Source organism: Bos mutus, chromosome 3 (assembly GCF_027580195.1).
Source record: "Bos mutus isolate GX-2022 chromosome 3, NWIPB_WYAK_1.1, whole genome shotgun sequence".
Lineage (NCBI taxonomy): Eukaryota > Metazoa > Chordata > Mammalia > Artiodactyla > Bovidae > Bos > Bos mutus.
The window spans coordinates 56,933,152-56,948,773 of NC_091619.1; the positions used below are offsets into that span (position 1 = coordinate 56,933,152).

The window sequence follows — 15,622 nt, forward strand, 5'->3', positions numbered from 1 at the left end:
AGGCAGTAGGTGGCTTAGAAGGGAATTTGGGCCCCTAGGTGCCTGACATCATGGGCTTCCCTGGTGGCTCAGTCGGTAAAGAATGTGCCTGCAGTGTAGGGCACCCCAGGGTAAGCCGAGTGTGGAGAAAAAGAGAATGAGCCCAGCAGTCAGGCAGAGAAAAGGAAATTTATTAAAGAGAATGAAAGGGAGAATGGCCCTTGAGAACAACCAGCAGCCCACCGTTCTGGTGGATCCCTCTTATACCCGTAGATGGGAAGTCAGGTCCCCTGAAGTGGGATGGTTAGTTTAGCCTGCAACTGGAGTCTGGCCATCATGTAGTCTTGAGAGAGCCTCAGGTGTCCCATGGCAGGGCGGTCGCATAATGTTGAGAAAGTAAGTGCCAGCAGCAAAAACAGGATGTCGCTTAAGCAATGTGGTCAGTTTCATGTGTCACTGTGACTATCTTTTGTTTTCGAGGTCAGCACAGTGAGCCATTTTAACAACGGGCCCCCATGCAGATCCCATCACCAGGTTTGATCCTTTTGGTGGGAAGATCCCCTGGAGAAGGGAATGGCTACCCAGTCCAGTGTTCTTGCCTGGAGAATTCCATGGACAGGGGACCCTGGCAGGCTACAGTCCATGGGGTCGAAGAGAGTCAGACATGACTTACTAACTTATTTCACCTGCCTGACTCCAAAGCCTGGCTTTTTCTATTCACCAGCCTACTTAATTCAGCTCTAACTAGGACTAGCACTTAGGCCTGCAAAACCCTCTAAAGTTCAGATTGTTCCTGAACAATCAAGCATTTCAAACTCCCACCATCACTGTTATGGTGGAGAAAGTGCAAAATGTGGAGGCATAGGGGCATAAAAGATTAAATTACGTTTTCCAAATTGCACTTGAGAATTGAATGTGCCAATTAGACCCCTGTGACTACCTTGTTCATAGCACTTGGAATTCGAGTTCACGAACATCATAAAATTCTTGTACCCCATTGCAAGAAAAGATATTCCCATTTATAAACTACCTATGCAAATTATTCTGGTTTAGGATTTGGAAAAGTTTTTGTAAAATATCTAAAAGCTCTTGATATGATTTGAGGAACGACCGGTTATGGAAATTCAGTGACCTTTACAAACTAGCTCAAAGTCAAAAAAAGAAAGAAATCAATGAAAACAAATCCAAATTGGTATCATTAAAAGTAATCTAAGTTCCTGATTCATTATTCCTGATGAGTTTAATTTAAAAAAAAGAATTCATGAAGAAAAAGGTTACGGTTGGAGATCTATTCTCAAAAAAATTGTCAATGACAGATTAAAGTGTCCATCCAGTTAGGGACCACTGCAATGGGATTTTACAGTGGAGGAAGAAATGGAACTCAACTCCTAATACAGCATGGCAAGTGGAAATATGCAGGGTAGGGGGTCAGTGGATGGAAAATTACTAAGAGAAAACAGGGCTAAGGGGAGTTCTGGCGAAATTAACCTAGCAGGATTCTTGTGAAAAAGAGCCAGGATGATCAGACATCACCTGGGGAATGGTGGAATATGTGGAACCGGATCATATATTGAGGATCATCAGATACTGGGGTGGAGGGGGGTGTTGCTAGTTAAACTGACTTAGTAAAGTTCTTGCTAAAACTGGATTTTAGAAGGAAGTGCACAGATGAGCCTAGGAGAAGGTTTCAGGAACCTGACTGAAGTCTGGCCAAGCAAAGACTCTTTACTTCAAGTATTTCCAGTCACATTTCTTTTAAGAGCTTTTCAGGGCTCTTTCAGACTCGACATCCAGTTTAGAAGCGCCTAGTCAACACCCACTAATGTTATAGCAATTCCCTCAAACCGAAAGGCCTCGAGAGTGCACAAGGCTCAAGTTTGAAAGATCTTCCCCTTCTCGGTTTCTTTTGTCTACAAAAATTAGAATAGAAGGCGGCTAGAGAGGGCTGGGTACTCACATGCCTTCAGGCATTTGACATCCTGCCTGGCTCTTTTACGCACCCACCCTTCCCCGCAGCCCCACGTAGAGAGAGCAAGCCAGAAGCCCACGCCCTCGCACCCAGGCAGCGCAACTCTGGAGCAAAGTGAGAAACCCGAGGAGGGCGGAGAGGATCGTTTACGCAGACAAGGAGGGGCGCGAAGGGAGTGAGGCGCTCCGAGACCCGGGCGGCCCCAGGCTAGTTCAGACGGCCTCCTGCGCCCCAGGTCCAGAAAGACCACTGCAGAAAGGGGCGTGGAAGGGAGCGGAGCTGCGGAGGCGGGTCACGGGTTCACTAGGCGGCGGAGGGAGAGTGCCACCGCCGCTGGGCTCACGTCGAACCCCGGGCTGAGCTGGGCTTTAGAGGCTTCCAGAGTGGGCTGACCTGCCGCGGCCCGGGCCGCGAAGTAGGCCCCCCACCGGCCCTCTTTGGCACCCCGCTTCCCGCGCCGCGGCCGCAGGTGAGCCGAGCCCAGCCGCACCCCGAGGCATCAGGTGTCGTGGGAACGGCGCCCGCGGCGCAAAGGGAGAGCCCTCTGTGTCTCCAGCCATCCGTGATACACGGCGGGAGGGTCGGGTCCGACGGCGGCGTTATGCAGGGGACACAGGAGGGAGCGGGGTGCGAGCTGCAGCGGTTCGGCCCCCCGGCTGCTCTGCAGCCCTCACAAGGTCAGTGGCGCCCCCGCAATTGCGGGGACTCGGGCTGTGGCACGCCGCCACCGGGAAGCCGGGCCTCACCCGCGACGCCTGGGTAGGGGGCGGCCTTCCGCGTGGTGCTCGGGGCTTGGTGGCGGTCTGCTGATTGCACAGCCAACTTCTCCGGACTCGGAGTGCTGTTTTATTAGAAGGAAGGGGCAGGATGTGCTTAGGCTCAAAGCCGGCGTCCCCGCGCGGGGAGAAAGCACTCTCTTGGTCTTGAAAGGAGCTCGCGTCCTTGTCATCAACTACGAGGCTGTTAATATTTACACGTATTCTTCGGCTTTAACTTTCTGCAGTTCACTACAATTAAGCCTGTCCTCGCCCTGAATAAAGAACCCCAGGGTGTTCGTTTGTAGATTGTAAGACCAAACCCAGTATTGCGGATCGACTCTCCTGACCCGCGTCTCCACGGACCCTGCATCCTGCGCGGCGCCCGGGTGGGTGTGCAGGGTTTGGGGCGACTCGCTGTCAGTGGCGAGGGGTTCGGACAGTCTCCGTTTTTAAAGTGCGCCTTCAGACGGGCTTCTGTGACAGTAAAGCGAAGGTCTGCAGCGAGTTCAGCGGTCAGTCCTTGTGAATGGAACATCTTCTTTTCCGTAAGCTTGGTGCGCGATGTGCTGAGTAAGTTAATTGTGCTTGGCTTCTTTTTCACTTTGTTCCTAATGGTTACGGTTACACGGCGTGTGGATAGTTTTTTTTATAGTTTAATTTTCCTTGTATTAAAAATAGAAAGGGCTGAATGTGAGCTCAAATCTGTCATTCACTAACAGAGGCTGTATTATTAACAGTTCCATTCTTTTGTTACTGTTCATCTGTGAATTTCCATGAACTGGCATGAATCAGCTTCCTTATAAACCCCATAGATACAGTGTCTTTAAATGCTGATGAAAATATTAATATACCCTTTTGAAGAAGGAAATAAAATGTTCTTGAGTGAAAATCCTAAGGGATTATCTTTTTTCTCTCCCTATGTCTTTATCCAGGAGTTACTGTACTCAGACTTTGACAGGCATTTAAACACACACAGCAACCATACTTTACTGAATTCTATCATAATTAGTTCACTTTGAAAGCACTGCATATGCTATTGTAAATATATGTATGCTCTATTGCCCCAGCAGTATCTTTATTAATCTTTTCATTCATCAAAAATTTAAAAACCTTCCTCATGGATAGTTTTTACAGTCAGTATCTACTGTTTGGAGATGGTGGGTTTGCTAACAATATTTGACTCAGAACCAAATGTTGGATTCTAGACTTAGAAAGCACCTAAACAGTGACTTGTTAGGTATTGTATTAGTACACTCTGACTCTTCCCCACATCCCAATCTCTGAGTAGAATTTTCGGTAAAAATATCACACAGAATCAGCCTTTCTATTCTGTAAAAAAGAACAATACTGTCCATAGTGGTTTGTGGTATTTTATTTTGAAGAAGTTTCCATAATATCAAGATTAGTCTGAGGGACAGTCCAGGATGGGTTCCAGTTTACAAAGTGACTTCTTTATCACTTTGGATAAGCTGACTATGAAGACAGTAAAACCAGGCCTATCCCTTTCAAAGGGACAAAAAAAAGTATGAAGTGCTTTGAAAAGTAAAATGTGCTGTATAAATATAAAGGCCCTCAATAAAAAGCTTAATGCAAGTGATGTTGCTGATTGGGATTTGAACTTAAACTGAGATTCTGAGTTCTTTGCAGACCTCCTTTGCTCCTTTGTAAGTCCCCTGAAGCTCACAGTGCCTCTTAAGAACTTTGTTGGCTGTTTACGAAGCTGCCATGTCTGCTGGGGCTGTAGGGAAAGTAAGGCTGATGGTTTAGTGTTAGACCCTGTGCAAGGGCTTTATTTTCATTTTCTCACTAGAAACACGTGAAGGTGTAGATGTTCTTATTCCCATTTTGCAGAAGAGAAAACTGAGGCTCAGACAGGCTGAATGACTTGCATAAGGTCACAGAAGTGTCTCAGTGTAGAACCAGGATTAGAAACAAAACAGAATCTTTGTTCTCTACATCACATTTTTTACTTTTAACTCAATGGTTTAAAAAAATTTTTTTTAATCTGATAAACTGTATCTCCCCAGGAAAATTGCCCATATCCATATATATACAAAATTCTGCACATAATTTCAGAGTCCAGCCTGCTTTCTGAAACCTTTCCAGTGCTTTCAGGACACCCTACTCTAACTATGTCTGTTACTGAATGAGGCAAAAACCATATACATACTATATATTGGTACTATAGTCTTCTATTAACAACAGTCCTTTGAACTTGGTAGTTTTCTCTGGGTAAAAATTCATTCAGTGACTGAAATGAAAAGAAAAATGACTTGCTGTGTTCTAATTGATTCTGTAAACACCAAAATGCAGTTTATTTTTTTATAATTGTAATCATATTCTTTTAATTTTTTAATTAAAAAAGTTTTATATTATAGTTGACTTAAAATGTTGTGTTAGTTCCCAGTGTACAGCGAATTGATTATCGTCCATATACATATACCTATTGTTTTTTCAGATTCTTTTCTCATCTACATTATTACAGAATATTGAGTGGAGTTCCCTGTGCTATACAGTAGGTCTTGTTGATTATTTTATATATAGCAGTGTATATATGTTGGGGCTTCCCTGGTAGCTAAGTGGTAAAAGAATCTGCCTGCAATACAGGAGACTTCGGTTTGATTCCTGAGTTGGGGAGATCCCCTGGAGAAGGAAATGGCAACCTACTCCAGTACTCTTGCCTGGAGAATTACATGGAAAGAGGAGCCTGGTGGGCTACAGGCCATATCTAACGGATAGAACAAAATGACTAAGCGGCAGCAGCAGTAGCAGTATGTGTATGTTAATCCCAACCTCCCAATTTAACTCTTTCTCACCTTTCCCCTTTGGTAACCGTAAGTTTGTTTTCTGTGACTGGAAGTCTGTTTCTGCTTTGTAAATAAGTTCATCGTATGACTTTTTTTTTTTAGATTCCACATATAAATGATATCACATGATATTTGTCTTTCTCTGATGTCATTTATTTAGCATGATCATCTGTGGATCCATCCATGTTGCTGCAAATGGAGTAATTTCTCTTTTATGACTAATATTCCGTATATGTATTCATACCACATCTTCTTTGCCTGTTCACATGTTGATGGATGTTTAGCTTGCTTCTATGTCTTGGGGATTGTAAACAGCACTGCAGTGAACCTTGGGGTACATGTATCCATTCTAACCATGTTTTTCTCCAGGTATATGCCCAGTACTTGGATTTCTGGATCATATGGTAGTTCTGTTTTTAGTTTTTTAAGGTACCTCCATACTGTTCTCCATAGTGACTGTGCCAAATTACATTCCCTTCAGTAGTGTAGGAGGGGTCTTTCTCTTCACACCCAGCATTTATGTTTGTAGATTTTTTGATGATGGCCATTCTGACTGGTGTGAGGTAATATCTTCATTGTAGTTTTTTTTTTAATTGGAGGATAATTGCTTTACAATGTTGTGTTGGTTTCTGCTGTACAACAACATGAATCAGTCATAAGTATACATATATCCCCTCTCTCTTGAGCCGCCCTCCCACCCCCCCACAATCCCACCCCTCTAGATAGTCAGATGGCCCTGGGCTGAGCTCCTTGTGTTATATAGCATCTTCCCACTAGCTATGCATTTTACACATTATAATGTATATATTTCAATGCTACTTTCTCAGTTCATCCCACCCTCTCTTTACCCCACTCTATCCACAAGTCTGCTCTGTATGTCTGCGTCTTTATTTCTGCCCTGCAAATAGGTTCATCAGTACCATTTTTCTGGATTCCATATATATGCATTAATATGCAATATTTGTTTTCTCTTTCTGACTTATTTCACTCTGTATAACAGGCTTTAGGTTTTGTCTGTTCTCAGTTCAACTGACTCAAATCCGTTCCTTTTTATGGCTGAGTAATATTCCATTGTATATTTGTACCACTTCTTTATCCTTCATCTGTCAGTGGACATCTAGATTGCTTCCATGTCTTGGCTGTTATAAATGCAATGAACATTGGGGTACATGTGTTTTTTGAATTACAGTTTTTTTAAGGGTATATGCCCATTAGTGGGCTTCCCTGGTGACTCAGTGGTAAAGAACCCTCCCTCCAATGCAGGAGATGCTGGTTCTATCCCTAAGTTGGGAACATCCCTTGGAGAAGGAAATGACAACTCACTCCAGTATTTTTGTCTGGAAAATCCCACGGACAGAGGAGCCTGGTGGGCTGCAGTCCTCGGGGTTGCAAAAGAGTTGGACACAACTTAGTGACTAAAAAACAACATGTTGGGGTTGCTGGGTCATATGGTTGTTTTATTCCTAGTTTTATAAGGTGCCTCTGTACTGTTCTCCATAGTGGCTGTATCAGTTTACATTCCCATCAACAAACAGTATAGGAGGGTTCACTTTTCTCCACACACACCATTTATTGTTCATAGATTTTTTGATGATGGCCATTCTGACTGATGTGAGGTGATACTTCGTTGTAGTTTTGCTTTGCATTTCTCTAATAATTAATGATGTTGAGCTTCTTTTCACATGCCTCTTGATCATCTACAAGTCTTTGGAGAAATGTCTATTTAGGTCTTTGGCCCATTTTTGATTGGGGTTGTTTGATTTTTTATATTGAGCCACATGAGCTGCTTATAAATTTTGGAGACTAATCCCTTGTCAGTCACATCATTTGCAAATATTTTCTCCTATATATTTTTAATATTTGTCCGTGGGTTGTCTTTTCATTTTGTTTGTGGTTTACTTTGCTGTGCAAAAGCTTTTGAGTTTAATTAGGTCTCGTATGTTTATTTTCGTTTTTATTTCCGTTACTCTCAGAGACAGATCAAAAAAGATACTGTGGTGATTTATGTCAAAGAGTATTCTGCCTATGTTTTCCTCTAAGAGTTTAATAGTACCCAATCTTACTTTTCGGAGAAGGCAGTGGCACCCGACTCCAGTACTCTTGCCTGGAGTACTCTTGCCTGGAGAATCCCAGGGACGGGGAGCCTGGTGGGCTGCCGTCTATGGGGTCATGCTGAGTCGGACACGACTCAAGTGACTTAGCAGCAGCAGCAGTCTTATCTTTAGGTCTTCAATCCATTTACAGTTAATTTTTGTATATCGTGTTAGAGAATGTTCTAATTTCATTCTTTTACAGGTAGCTATTCAGTTTTCCCAGCACCGCTTATTAAAGAGTCTGTCTTTTCTCCATTGTATATTCTTGCCTCCTTGTGGTGGATTAATTGACCATAGGGTTTACTTCTCGGCTTTCTGTCCTGTTCCTTGATCTTCGAAGGTGCAGTTTAAAACAATGGCGCTTATTTGAAAGCAGATCTTTTCTTTGGACTCCATCAACCATCCTGCAAAAACAAAGAACATAGATGTTGCCTTTACTTACAGTTTTGTTTTTTGTTTTTCCTCCTAGAGATGGCAAATCCTGAGGCTGCTATAAGTAGCTGCAGCTCTCATGAAGAAGAAAATCGCTGCACTTTTAACCAGCATACATCTCCCTCTGAGGAACTTCTGTTAGAAGACCAGATGAGACGAAAACTCAAATTTTTTTTCATGAATCCTTGTGAGAAGTTCTGGGCTCGAGGTAGAAAACCCTGGAAACTTGCCATACAAATTCTAAAAATCGCAATGGTGACTATACAGGTAGGCACCTCAGATCATGAGTTTAGCAAAGTCTTCTTTTACTAACAAAGATGACTATGTGTTTTCTTTTGTTTTTAAATAACTTTTTAACTATATGCCTCATAACAATAAATTAGGAGATACACAATCTTAAATCCTCTCTCTTCCATATTTGTGAAAGAAGACTTTTTTCCCCTAACTTGTTTCTTTTCATCTTTCATTAAATTGTAATTTTACTCACATAGTGTAACTAGATTTCAGGAAAAGAAAATTTTAATATTTTGCTTCCAGTCAAGAAGTTTAGCTGAAGGTTTCTGAATCAGCTTTGAAAGCTAGCTGTTGCTGAAGTAGAGAATTCTTTTTTTCCTAGTTAGTTGCCTGAAAATTTCTCTCTCTTCATAATTATTTGGATTCTCACATCCCTGTGATCGTGGGAGCCCTGAAGTAGAAGAGTGTGGAGCTGATTAAAAGGAGTAACATAGGTAGTGAAATATGAGACTTCATTTTAGAAGATGTTGAATCTCATTTCCTTGGCTTCTCTTAACATTTTGGGGGGAAATTATGTTTTGTGATTCTTTATATATATTTATAATTTACTCTTGTGAAGGTATGTTCCTGCTAGTGAGAGTAATTATCTCTTGTTTAAAGCAAAAGAGCAAAAATAAAAGCATATTTCAATAGGAAAAATAGGTGATAGGTTTATTTTTTTCTTTTTTAAAAAATTATTATTATTTTTTACTTTATATTTTTTCTTAATTTGGTGAAAAATGCATATGTAAATAAATGACTGGATTAAGGAGAATTTTTTAACTCTGAAATCACACATTTTAGCTGATTATTGACCACAAGTTCTTCTCGATTGTTAGAAGCTGACAATCATATGAAGTTGGTGAAATTCTTTTATTTATTTATTTTTTAACTGGAGGATAATTGCTTTACAATTTTGTGGTGGTTTCTGCCATACAGCAATGCAGATGAACCGTAATTATATACTCTCCCTCTTAAACCTCCCTCCCCTCTCCTCCCTCTAGGTCATCAGAGTGCCAGACTGAACTCCCTGTGTTGTATACTTCTCACCAGCTATCTGTTTTACACATGATCGTGTATATATGTTGATGTTACTTTCTCCATTCATTGAAGTTGATGAGATTCTTGCCTAAGTTTCTTTCTGATGCTAGATGTTGTGTAAAGGAAACTGACATTTGAGTGATTATCTTGTTCCACGACATTATTTTGTTTAATTTCAACAGTACTTCTATTGGATAAATACTGGACTCCTTCAGTTTACAGAATGAGGAGCTGATATTTATAAAGTTTTTTGAATGCCACGTGACGAGTACTGACTAGTACGGCCAGTGGCAGAATTAATACTTTAGAGACACGTGCTCTTTCTAATTATCAACATAAAAATGGTTGTTTAATTCCCAATATACTTGGCAAGTTGGAATTGAAATTCTTAATTTCCAAGTGATAATGTATGTCACAATAGTGAAAGTATTTCTCTGTGTTAAGTCGGAGGGGAAGCCTGTATCAGTTCAGTTCAGTTGCTCAGTCGTGTCCGACTCTTTGCGACCCCATGAATCGCAGCACGCCAGGCCTCCCTGTCCATCACCAACTCCCAGAGTTCACTCAAACTCACGTCCATCGAGTCGGTGATGCCATCCAGCCATCTCATCCTCTGTCGTCCCCTTCTCCTCCTGCCCCCAATCCCTCCCAGCATCAGAGTCTTTTCCAATGAGTCAACTCTTCGCATGAGGTGGCCAAAGTACTGGAGTTTCAGCTTTAGCATCATTCCTTCCAAAGAAATCCCAGGACCGATCTCCTTCAGAATGGACTGATTGGATCTCCTTGAAGTCCAAGGGACTCTCAAGAGTCTTTTCCAACAACACAGTTCAAAGGCATCAATTCTTAGGCACTCAGCTTTCTTTATAGTACAACTCTCACATCCATACACGACCACAGGAAAAACCATAGCCTTGACTAGACGGACCTTTGTTGGCAAAGTAATGTCTCTGCTTTTGAATATGCTATCTAGGTTGGTCATAACTTTCCTTCCAAGGAGTAATCGTCTTTGAATTTCATGGCTGCAATTACCATCTACAGTGATTTTGGAGCCCCCCAAAATAAAGTCAGCCACTGTTTCCACTGTTTCCCCATCTATTTCCCATGAAGTGATGGGACTGGATGCCATGATCTTAGTTTTCTGAATGTTGAGCTTTCAGCCAACTTTTTCACTCTCCACTTTCAGTCTCATCAAGAGACTTTTTATTTCCTCTTCACTTTCTGCCATAAGGATGGTGTCATCTGCATATCTGAGGTTATTGATATTTCTCCGGCAATCTTGATTCCAGCTTGTGCTTCTTCCAGCCCAGCGTTTCTCATGATGTACTCTGCATAGAAGTTAAATAAGCAGGGTGACAATATACAGCCTTGACGTACTCCTTTTCCTATTTGGAACCAGTCTGTTGTTCCATGGCCCAGTTCTGGAACTGTTGCTTCCTGGCCTGCATACAGGTTTCTCAAGAGGCAGGTCAGGTGCTCTGGTATTCCCATCTCTTGAAGAATTTTCCACAGTTTATTGTGATCCACACAGTCAAAGGCATTGGAATATGTTAATATACTTAAATTTAGAGACGAGTTGAAAGAATATTTTTATTTTTGGCCTTGTTATCACAGTTTTGGTAATTAGTCCTAGAAATATAGTTTGATTATAAGACTTAAGCTTATATATTTCTTCTTATATATTTGTTTAAGAAGAGCTTAAACTTATATATTTCTTCTTCTTATAATTTCTTTTATTGTACACCTGCTTCAAGCCTTCTTGATGTCCTGAAGAATTCATTTTGAGATCTTCTACTTGCCCTTCAAGCTCCTGCACCATCTGACTTCAGTGTTTCTGCTCACATTTTTCCTCACTGTTTCTCTAATTGACTTATGCTAGTGTCCTCAGTGTCCCCCTCAAAGTGCTAAGTTCAACTCGACCTTCTTAGCTTTCTCCACACACTCCTCAAATGTCCCCTGCCCCAAGTTATGCACTTACTACAGGGCTTCTATTATTCTTTCTTCCCTTAGGAAACCTTCCAATTTCCTTAGTCAAAGTTATCTTGCTCCTCTGAGCTAAAGAACTCCTAAAGGACTTCTCAGAGCTCCCACAGTTTTTATTGGTGGGGACAATGTCATAAGTGAGATCGTACATGAAAATAAATGTTGAAAGTATGCAAAGTCAGTTTCTTTTAGTTTAAAACTAGAAACCCACCTTATCTGTAAGGACAAATTAGATCCCAACTGCCAAATGTTTAATTTCTATAGAATATGTTAGGAATTAATTAGGTAGTGAATCTTGAATAGATGAATTAATCATTTAGTGGAGACCTTTATTTCATTGCTGTTTCACCCTCTTTTTCTTTCTTTTAAGCTGATCTTTTTTGGTTTGAGTAATCAGATGGTTGTAGCTTTCAAGGAAGAGAACACTATAGCATTCAAGCACCTCTTCCTAAAAGGATATATAGACAGAATGGATGACACATATGCAGTGTATACACAAAGAGATGTGTATGATCAGATCGTCTTTGCAGTGAACCAGGTAAGTCAGGCACATGCATTCTTTACTTTGGAGAAAGATTAGACTGGAGAATTGTTAGCAATGTGCAAAATAGAAGCTGACATTCAGGGGTACAAGGGTGAGCATTTTTTAATGAAATTATAAATATCATGTATGAAACCATTAATTTTTTTTAACTTTGCCAACAAACTTTTACAAAACTGTAAGTTGAGAAGAGCTTTTGTTTAGTAACAGAGAGACAGAAACTTTAAAGACTTAATTAAAAGAGTCAGATCTAGGGCTTGACATAAGAACTTCAAAGATTTAAAATTATTAACCATGACCTTGGTTGTAAGTAGTCATTAAGTTTTCAGAGTTTATATGTTCAGGGACCCTTAAAAAATAATGAGATTATTAACCTTGAAGAATGTGTAGAGTAACCAAGACCTGAAATTCATTTAAAAAATAAGAAAGGCCTTTATGTCACATAAGGCAATGGTTTTATTGTAACATTGATTAACTGCTTCAAAAAGGAAGCTTGTTTTTCATACATGTGGGTCAAATTTCTACTCTGAGTTTCTAATCAATTTGTTTTTGCTATAAACAGTACTTTCTCAAGTCCAAAAATCTCCTATTTTGTAGGAATCTTTGGCAACTTTCTTGAAGTCAGCATTTCCAACCTGAGTTAGTACTGCAGACAACATTTCTGTAGTACTAACTGCAGTATATATAAAAATTGTAACTCTTCTTCAAAAATTGTTATAGTGTAATTAGGGCTTTTCATTTTCCCAAAGGCAAACTATGGGATAAAATACATATTTTTGACAGTAAGGCTTTCTGATACCATTCAGATTACAGAAATTGTCCAGAAATCTATAATAATAGAAGTAAGCTACATGCGTTGTTAAATAGAATTATGTCCTACAGTTTGTAAGGTCAAATAGTAGTGAAATTCTGGAGATATTAAGTTTTGAGATCCTTGTTTTAAGATTACTAAGTTTATCTAAATTACTCTGAAGCAAACTAGTAATTTCTTTTTGACAGGAGGGGTGGGTAGAGGCAAGAGATACACAGTTCAATAAATTCTTCCTAAAACATTTTGACTTTTATTATTAAGGTTAAAAACAGTCTTAAGTATATAGTATTTGGCATTCAGGCAGTTCTGTTTATCAGATTTCTTTTTGCTTTATAGAATTGCATGTAGGTAGATTCCTTGTGCTAGTAAATAGGTAGATACTATTTGGGGTAGAGTTTACCCCATTTGAGGCAAGTGACTCCCTACCATCTTCCAAGCACTATCATGGATTTTAAACTGAAGGTAAAAAAGTATCTTAATCACAATATTAGTGAATAAAGTTTTTGTGGTTAATAAGGTCAATTATTCTACATGATTCCAGAGAAGTGAATAGGGAAAACATGGACTGATATGAAAGAAACATCTTTGTCTGCTGTAAGGAGATATTTTGATAGTTGAGATGATAGTCACCAAGAACTGACAGGTAGGTTTAAGACACAAGTTTCTATGATAGGAGGTTCAGATCTTTAAGTAATTCTTGTCTGGACTGCCTCACAGGGAGTGGGCACTCAGAAGGGCTATAGGGGCCCATACAGATGTGACCCCTGCCTGCCTTTCTGGCTTTACCTCCGTTACAGGCAGGAGGTATCTCACATTTCAGGCATATTGGTCTCCGTGGTACCTTACCACATTCAATATCTTTTACTTCTTTTTTCATTTAATGTATTCCTCTTACTCTCTCCCATGCCCCAATATAAAACTACCCATTGGACTCTGAGTAGCTTTAGAAAGACTTAAGGCACTTATTTCCTTGTATGGGAAATATCTCAAAACTAAATATGTCTAGCATTATACTGTTTCCTCTAGATGCAGGACATAATACTATTTAATGATTTATACAGCTTAATTATATTACTGTAGATTTCTGGCGCATTTTCCCAGTCCCAGTGCTAGCAGAAATGTTGGTGCCGTAACAAATCCTATCCTAGCAGTTTACCATCTTACTGTGTGTAGATGAGCTCTAGTGGATGAAGATCTTCTATCATGTTATAATAGTTTTTCACCTCACCATTAACTTGACAAATATTTGAGTATCTACTCTGTGTACTCTTACCTGAGAGCTGGGTTTGCCTCTTGGTGGATGTCGAGCCAAAACAACCAACCAAGCCAAAAATCAGAAGGAAGGATTAATTATTTTCAGCAAATAAGGAGACCACCAGGGATCTTTCTCAAAGCAGTGTCTCCTGGGACAGTAAAATTGGGAAACTTTTAAATTAAGGCACCTGCATATTTCTGAAGGGGCTTGGGCAGTTGACAAGAGTCCAAGTTTTAGTTGACTGAAGTCATGAGGGTCAGAAAAGGTTAAGTGTTATGGGCTAATCTTTACCACTGAAACAGAACTGGGAATCTTTACAATGGATGTGTTATCTATGCTGTTGTTACTTTTCTTGTCTGATAATAGTCATTTGTTTGTACATTCATTTGTTCCCTTAACATTGTTAATTACTGAGACCTGTTTAAGAACCAGCATTTGATCCAAAAAGGCTGAGGCCAAAAATGGCTTCTCTTACGACAAAGTCTCACATTCTCTTTCTCCAGGGACCCACCCCTTGCCCAGCCTATCTGCTTACCTGGTTCTAAGTGCTCAGGTTAGTGCAGTGGGCTTGATAAATTCCTTGCCCTGTGGAACTTAGATTCTAATGTAAGAGATGGATTTTAAACAAATTTAGCAAGACAAACAATTTGACCTCCAACAGTGATGACTGCTATGAAAAAAAATTAGGTGGCATAAAACATGAACAGTGGCCTCAAGATGGTCAGAAAAGGCCTCTCTGGGGATTTGAAGTCTGAAGAAGAATATTTCAGACTGAAGGAGTGGCAACAGCAAAGGCCCTGGAGGCTGAAAAACATTTAGTATGTTTAAGACAAGTGTGCAAAGGAGTGAGGGAAGAGCCAGAGGTAGGGCTTTCCAGGCAAAGAGCTTTTAAGTTTATTTTGAGACACAGGAAATCATGGGAGGACTTTCAGTAGGGGAATATTGCTTAAAAGTGACTAAGCTATATTCTTGCAAAGATAAAGATTTAAAAAAAAATTATCTTTAGACAAAGCTTTGCTGGTTAGTCTGGAACAGTTTTATCCCACTTCCTGTATTATAGTAAAGCAGAACTCTTGACTATTGAAAATAGTTCAAAGATAAATAAAGTTTGTGCTCACATTAAATGTAAAAGTCACTTCCTAAACATAGTTCTTTAAAGGAGGAAAGAACTTGAAATGTTATTTAAGGTTAAATTCAGCCTTTAATTTTGCAGGTAAGAAAGCAGAGGCTGATAAAGTTTGTGACTTGCTCACAATCACAGAAATGAGACTTGAACCCAAAACTCTAATTCACAAGTGCTCTTTGCCCTCTGCCATCCCAGTGCACAGTAGCATGTCAATTACTTTCCAGTCTCCACCTGGACAGGAGGTGGGAACCTACCGTTTCAAAGGCAGGGAGGGAGGGGAACCATGGCTTCACTTCTGCCTGGCTGGGTGCTCTCATTTTCTGTTTCTCTTTTTGGTTGAAGTATTTGCAGCTATGCAACGTCTCAGTTGGGAATCATGCATTTGAGAACAAGGGCACGGAGCAGTCGGCCATGGCAGTCTGTTGGCACTTCTACAAGCAAGGAAACATCTATCCTGGAAACGATACCTTTGACATTGACCCAGAAATTGAAACTGGTGATATTCTTCTATAAGCTAGAACTTCCATTTTTAACTCCTTGATTTAAAGGCAGTAGTTTCA

At 40.4% G+C, this 15,622-nt stretch overlaps 1 protein-coding gene across 5 annotated transcripts in view; it reads left to right on the forward strand.

Moving 5' to 3' along the window:
* The first annotated feature begins 1,914 nt into the window (after window positions 1-1,914).
* MCOLN3 (mucolipin TRP cation channel 3) overlaps window positions 1,915-15,622 on the forward strand; it is a 35,605-nt gene continuing 21,897 nt past the window's right edge. Inside the window, exons 1-4 of one of the 5 annotated variants that reach the window (XM_070367763.1) lie at window positions 1,915-2,062; window positions 8,076-8,305; window positions 11,700-11,867; window positions 15,405-15,558. In XM_070367763.1, the coding sequence (XP_070223864.1) occupies window positions 8,078-8,305; window positions 11,700-11,867; window positions 15,405-15,558 (550 nt within the window). In that variant the 5' untranslated portion in view covers window positions 1,915-2,062; window positions 8,076-8,077. Of the gene's footprint in view, window positions 2,626-8,075; window positions 8,306-11,699; window positions 11,868-15,404; window positions 15,559-15,622 lie in introns of all 5 variants that reach the window. The other 4 variants (XM_070367764.1, XM_070367762.1, XM_005888446.2 and 1 more) reach the window with 4 other exon arrangements.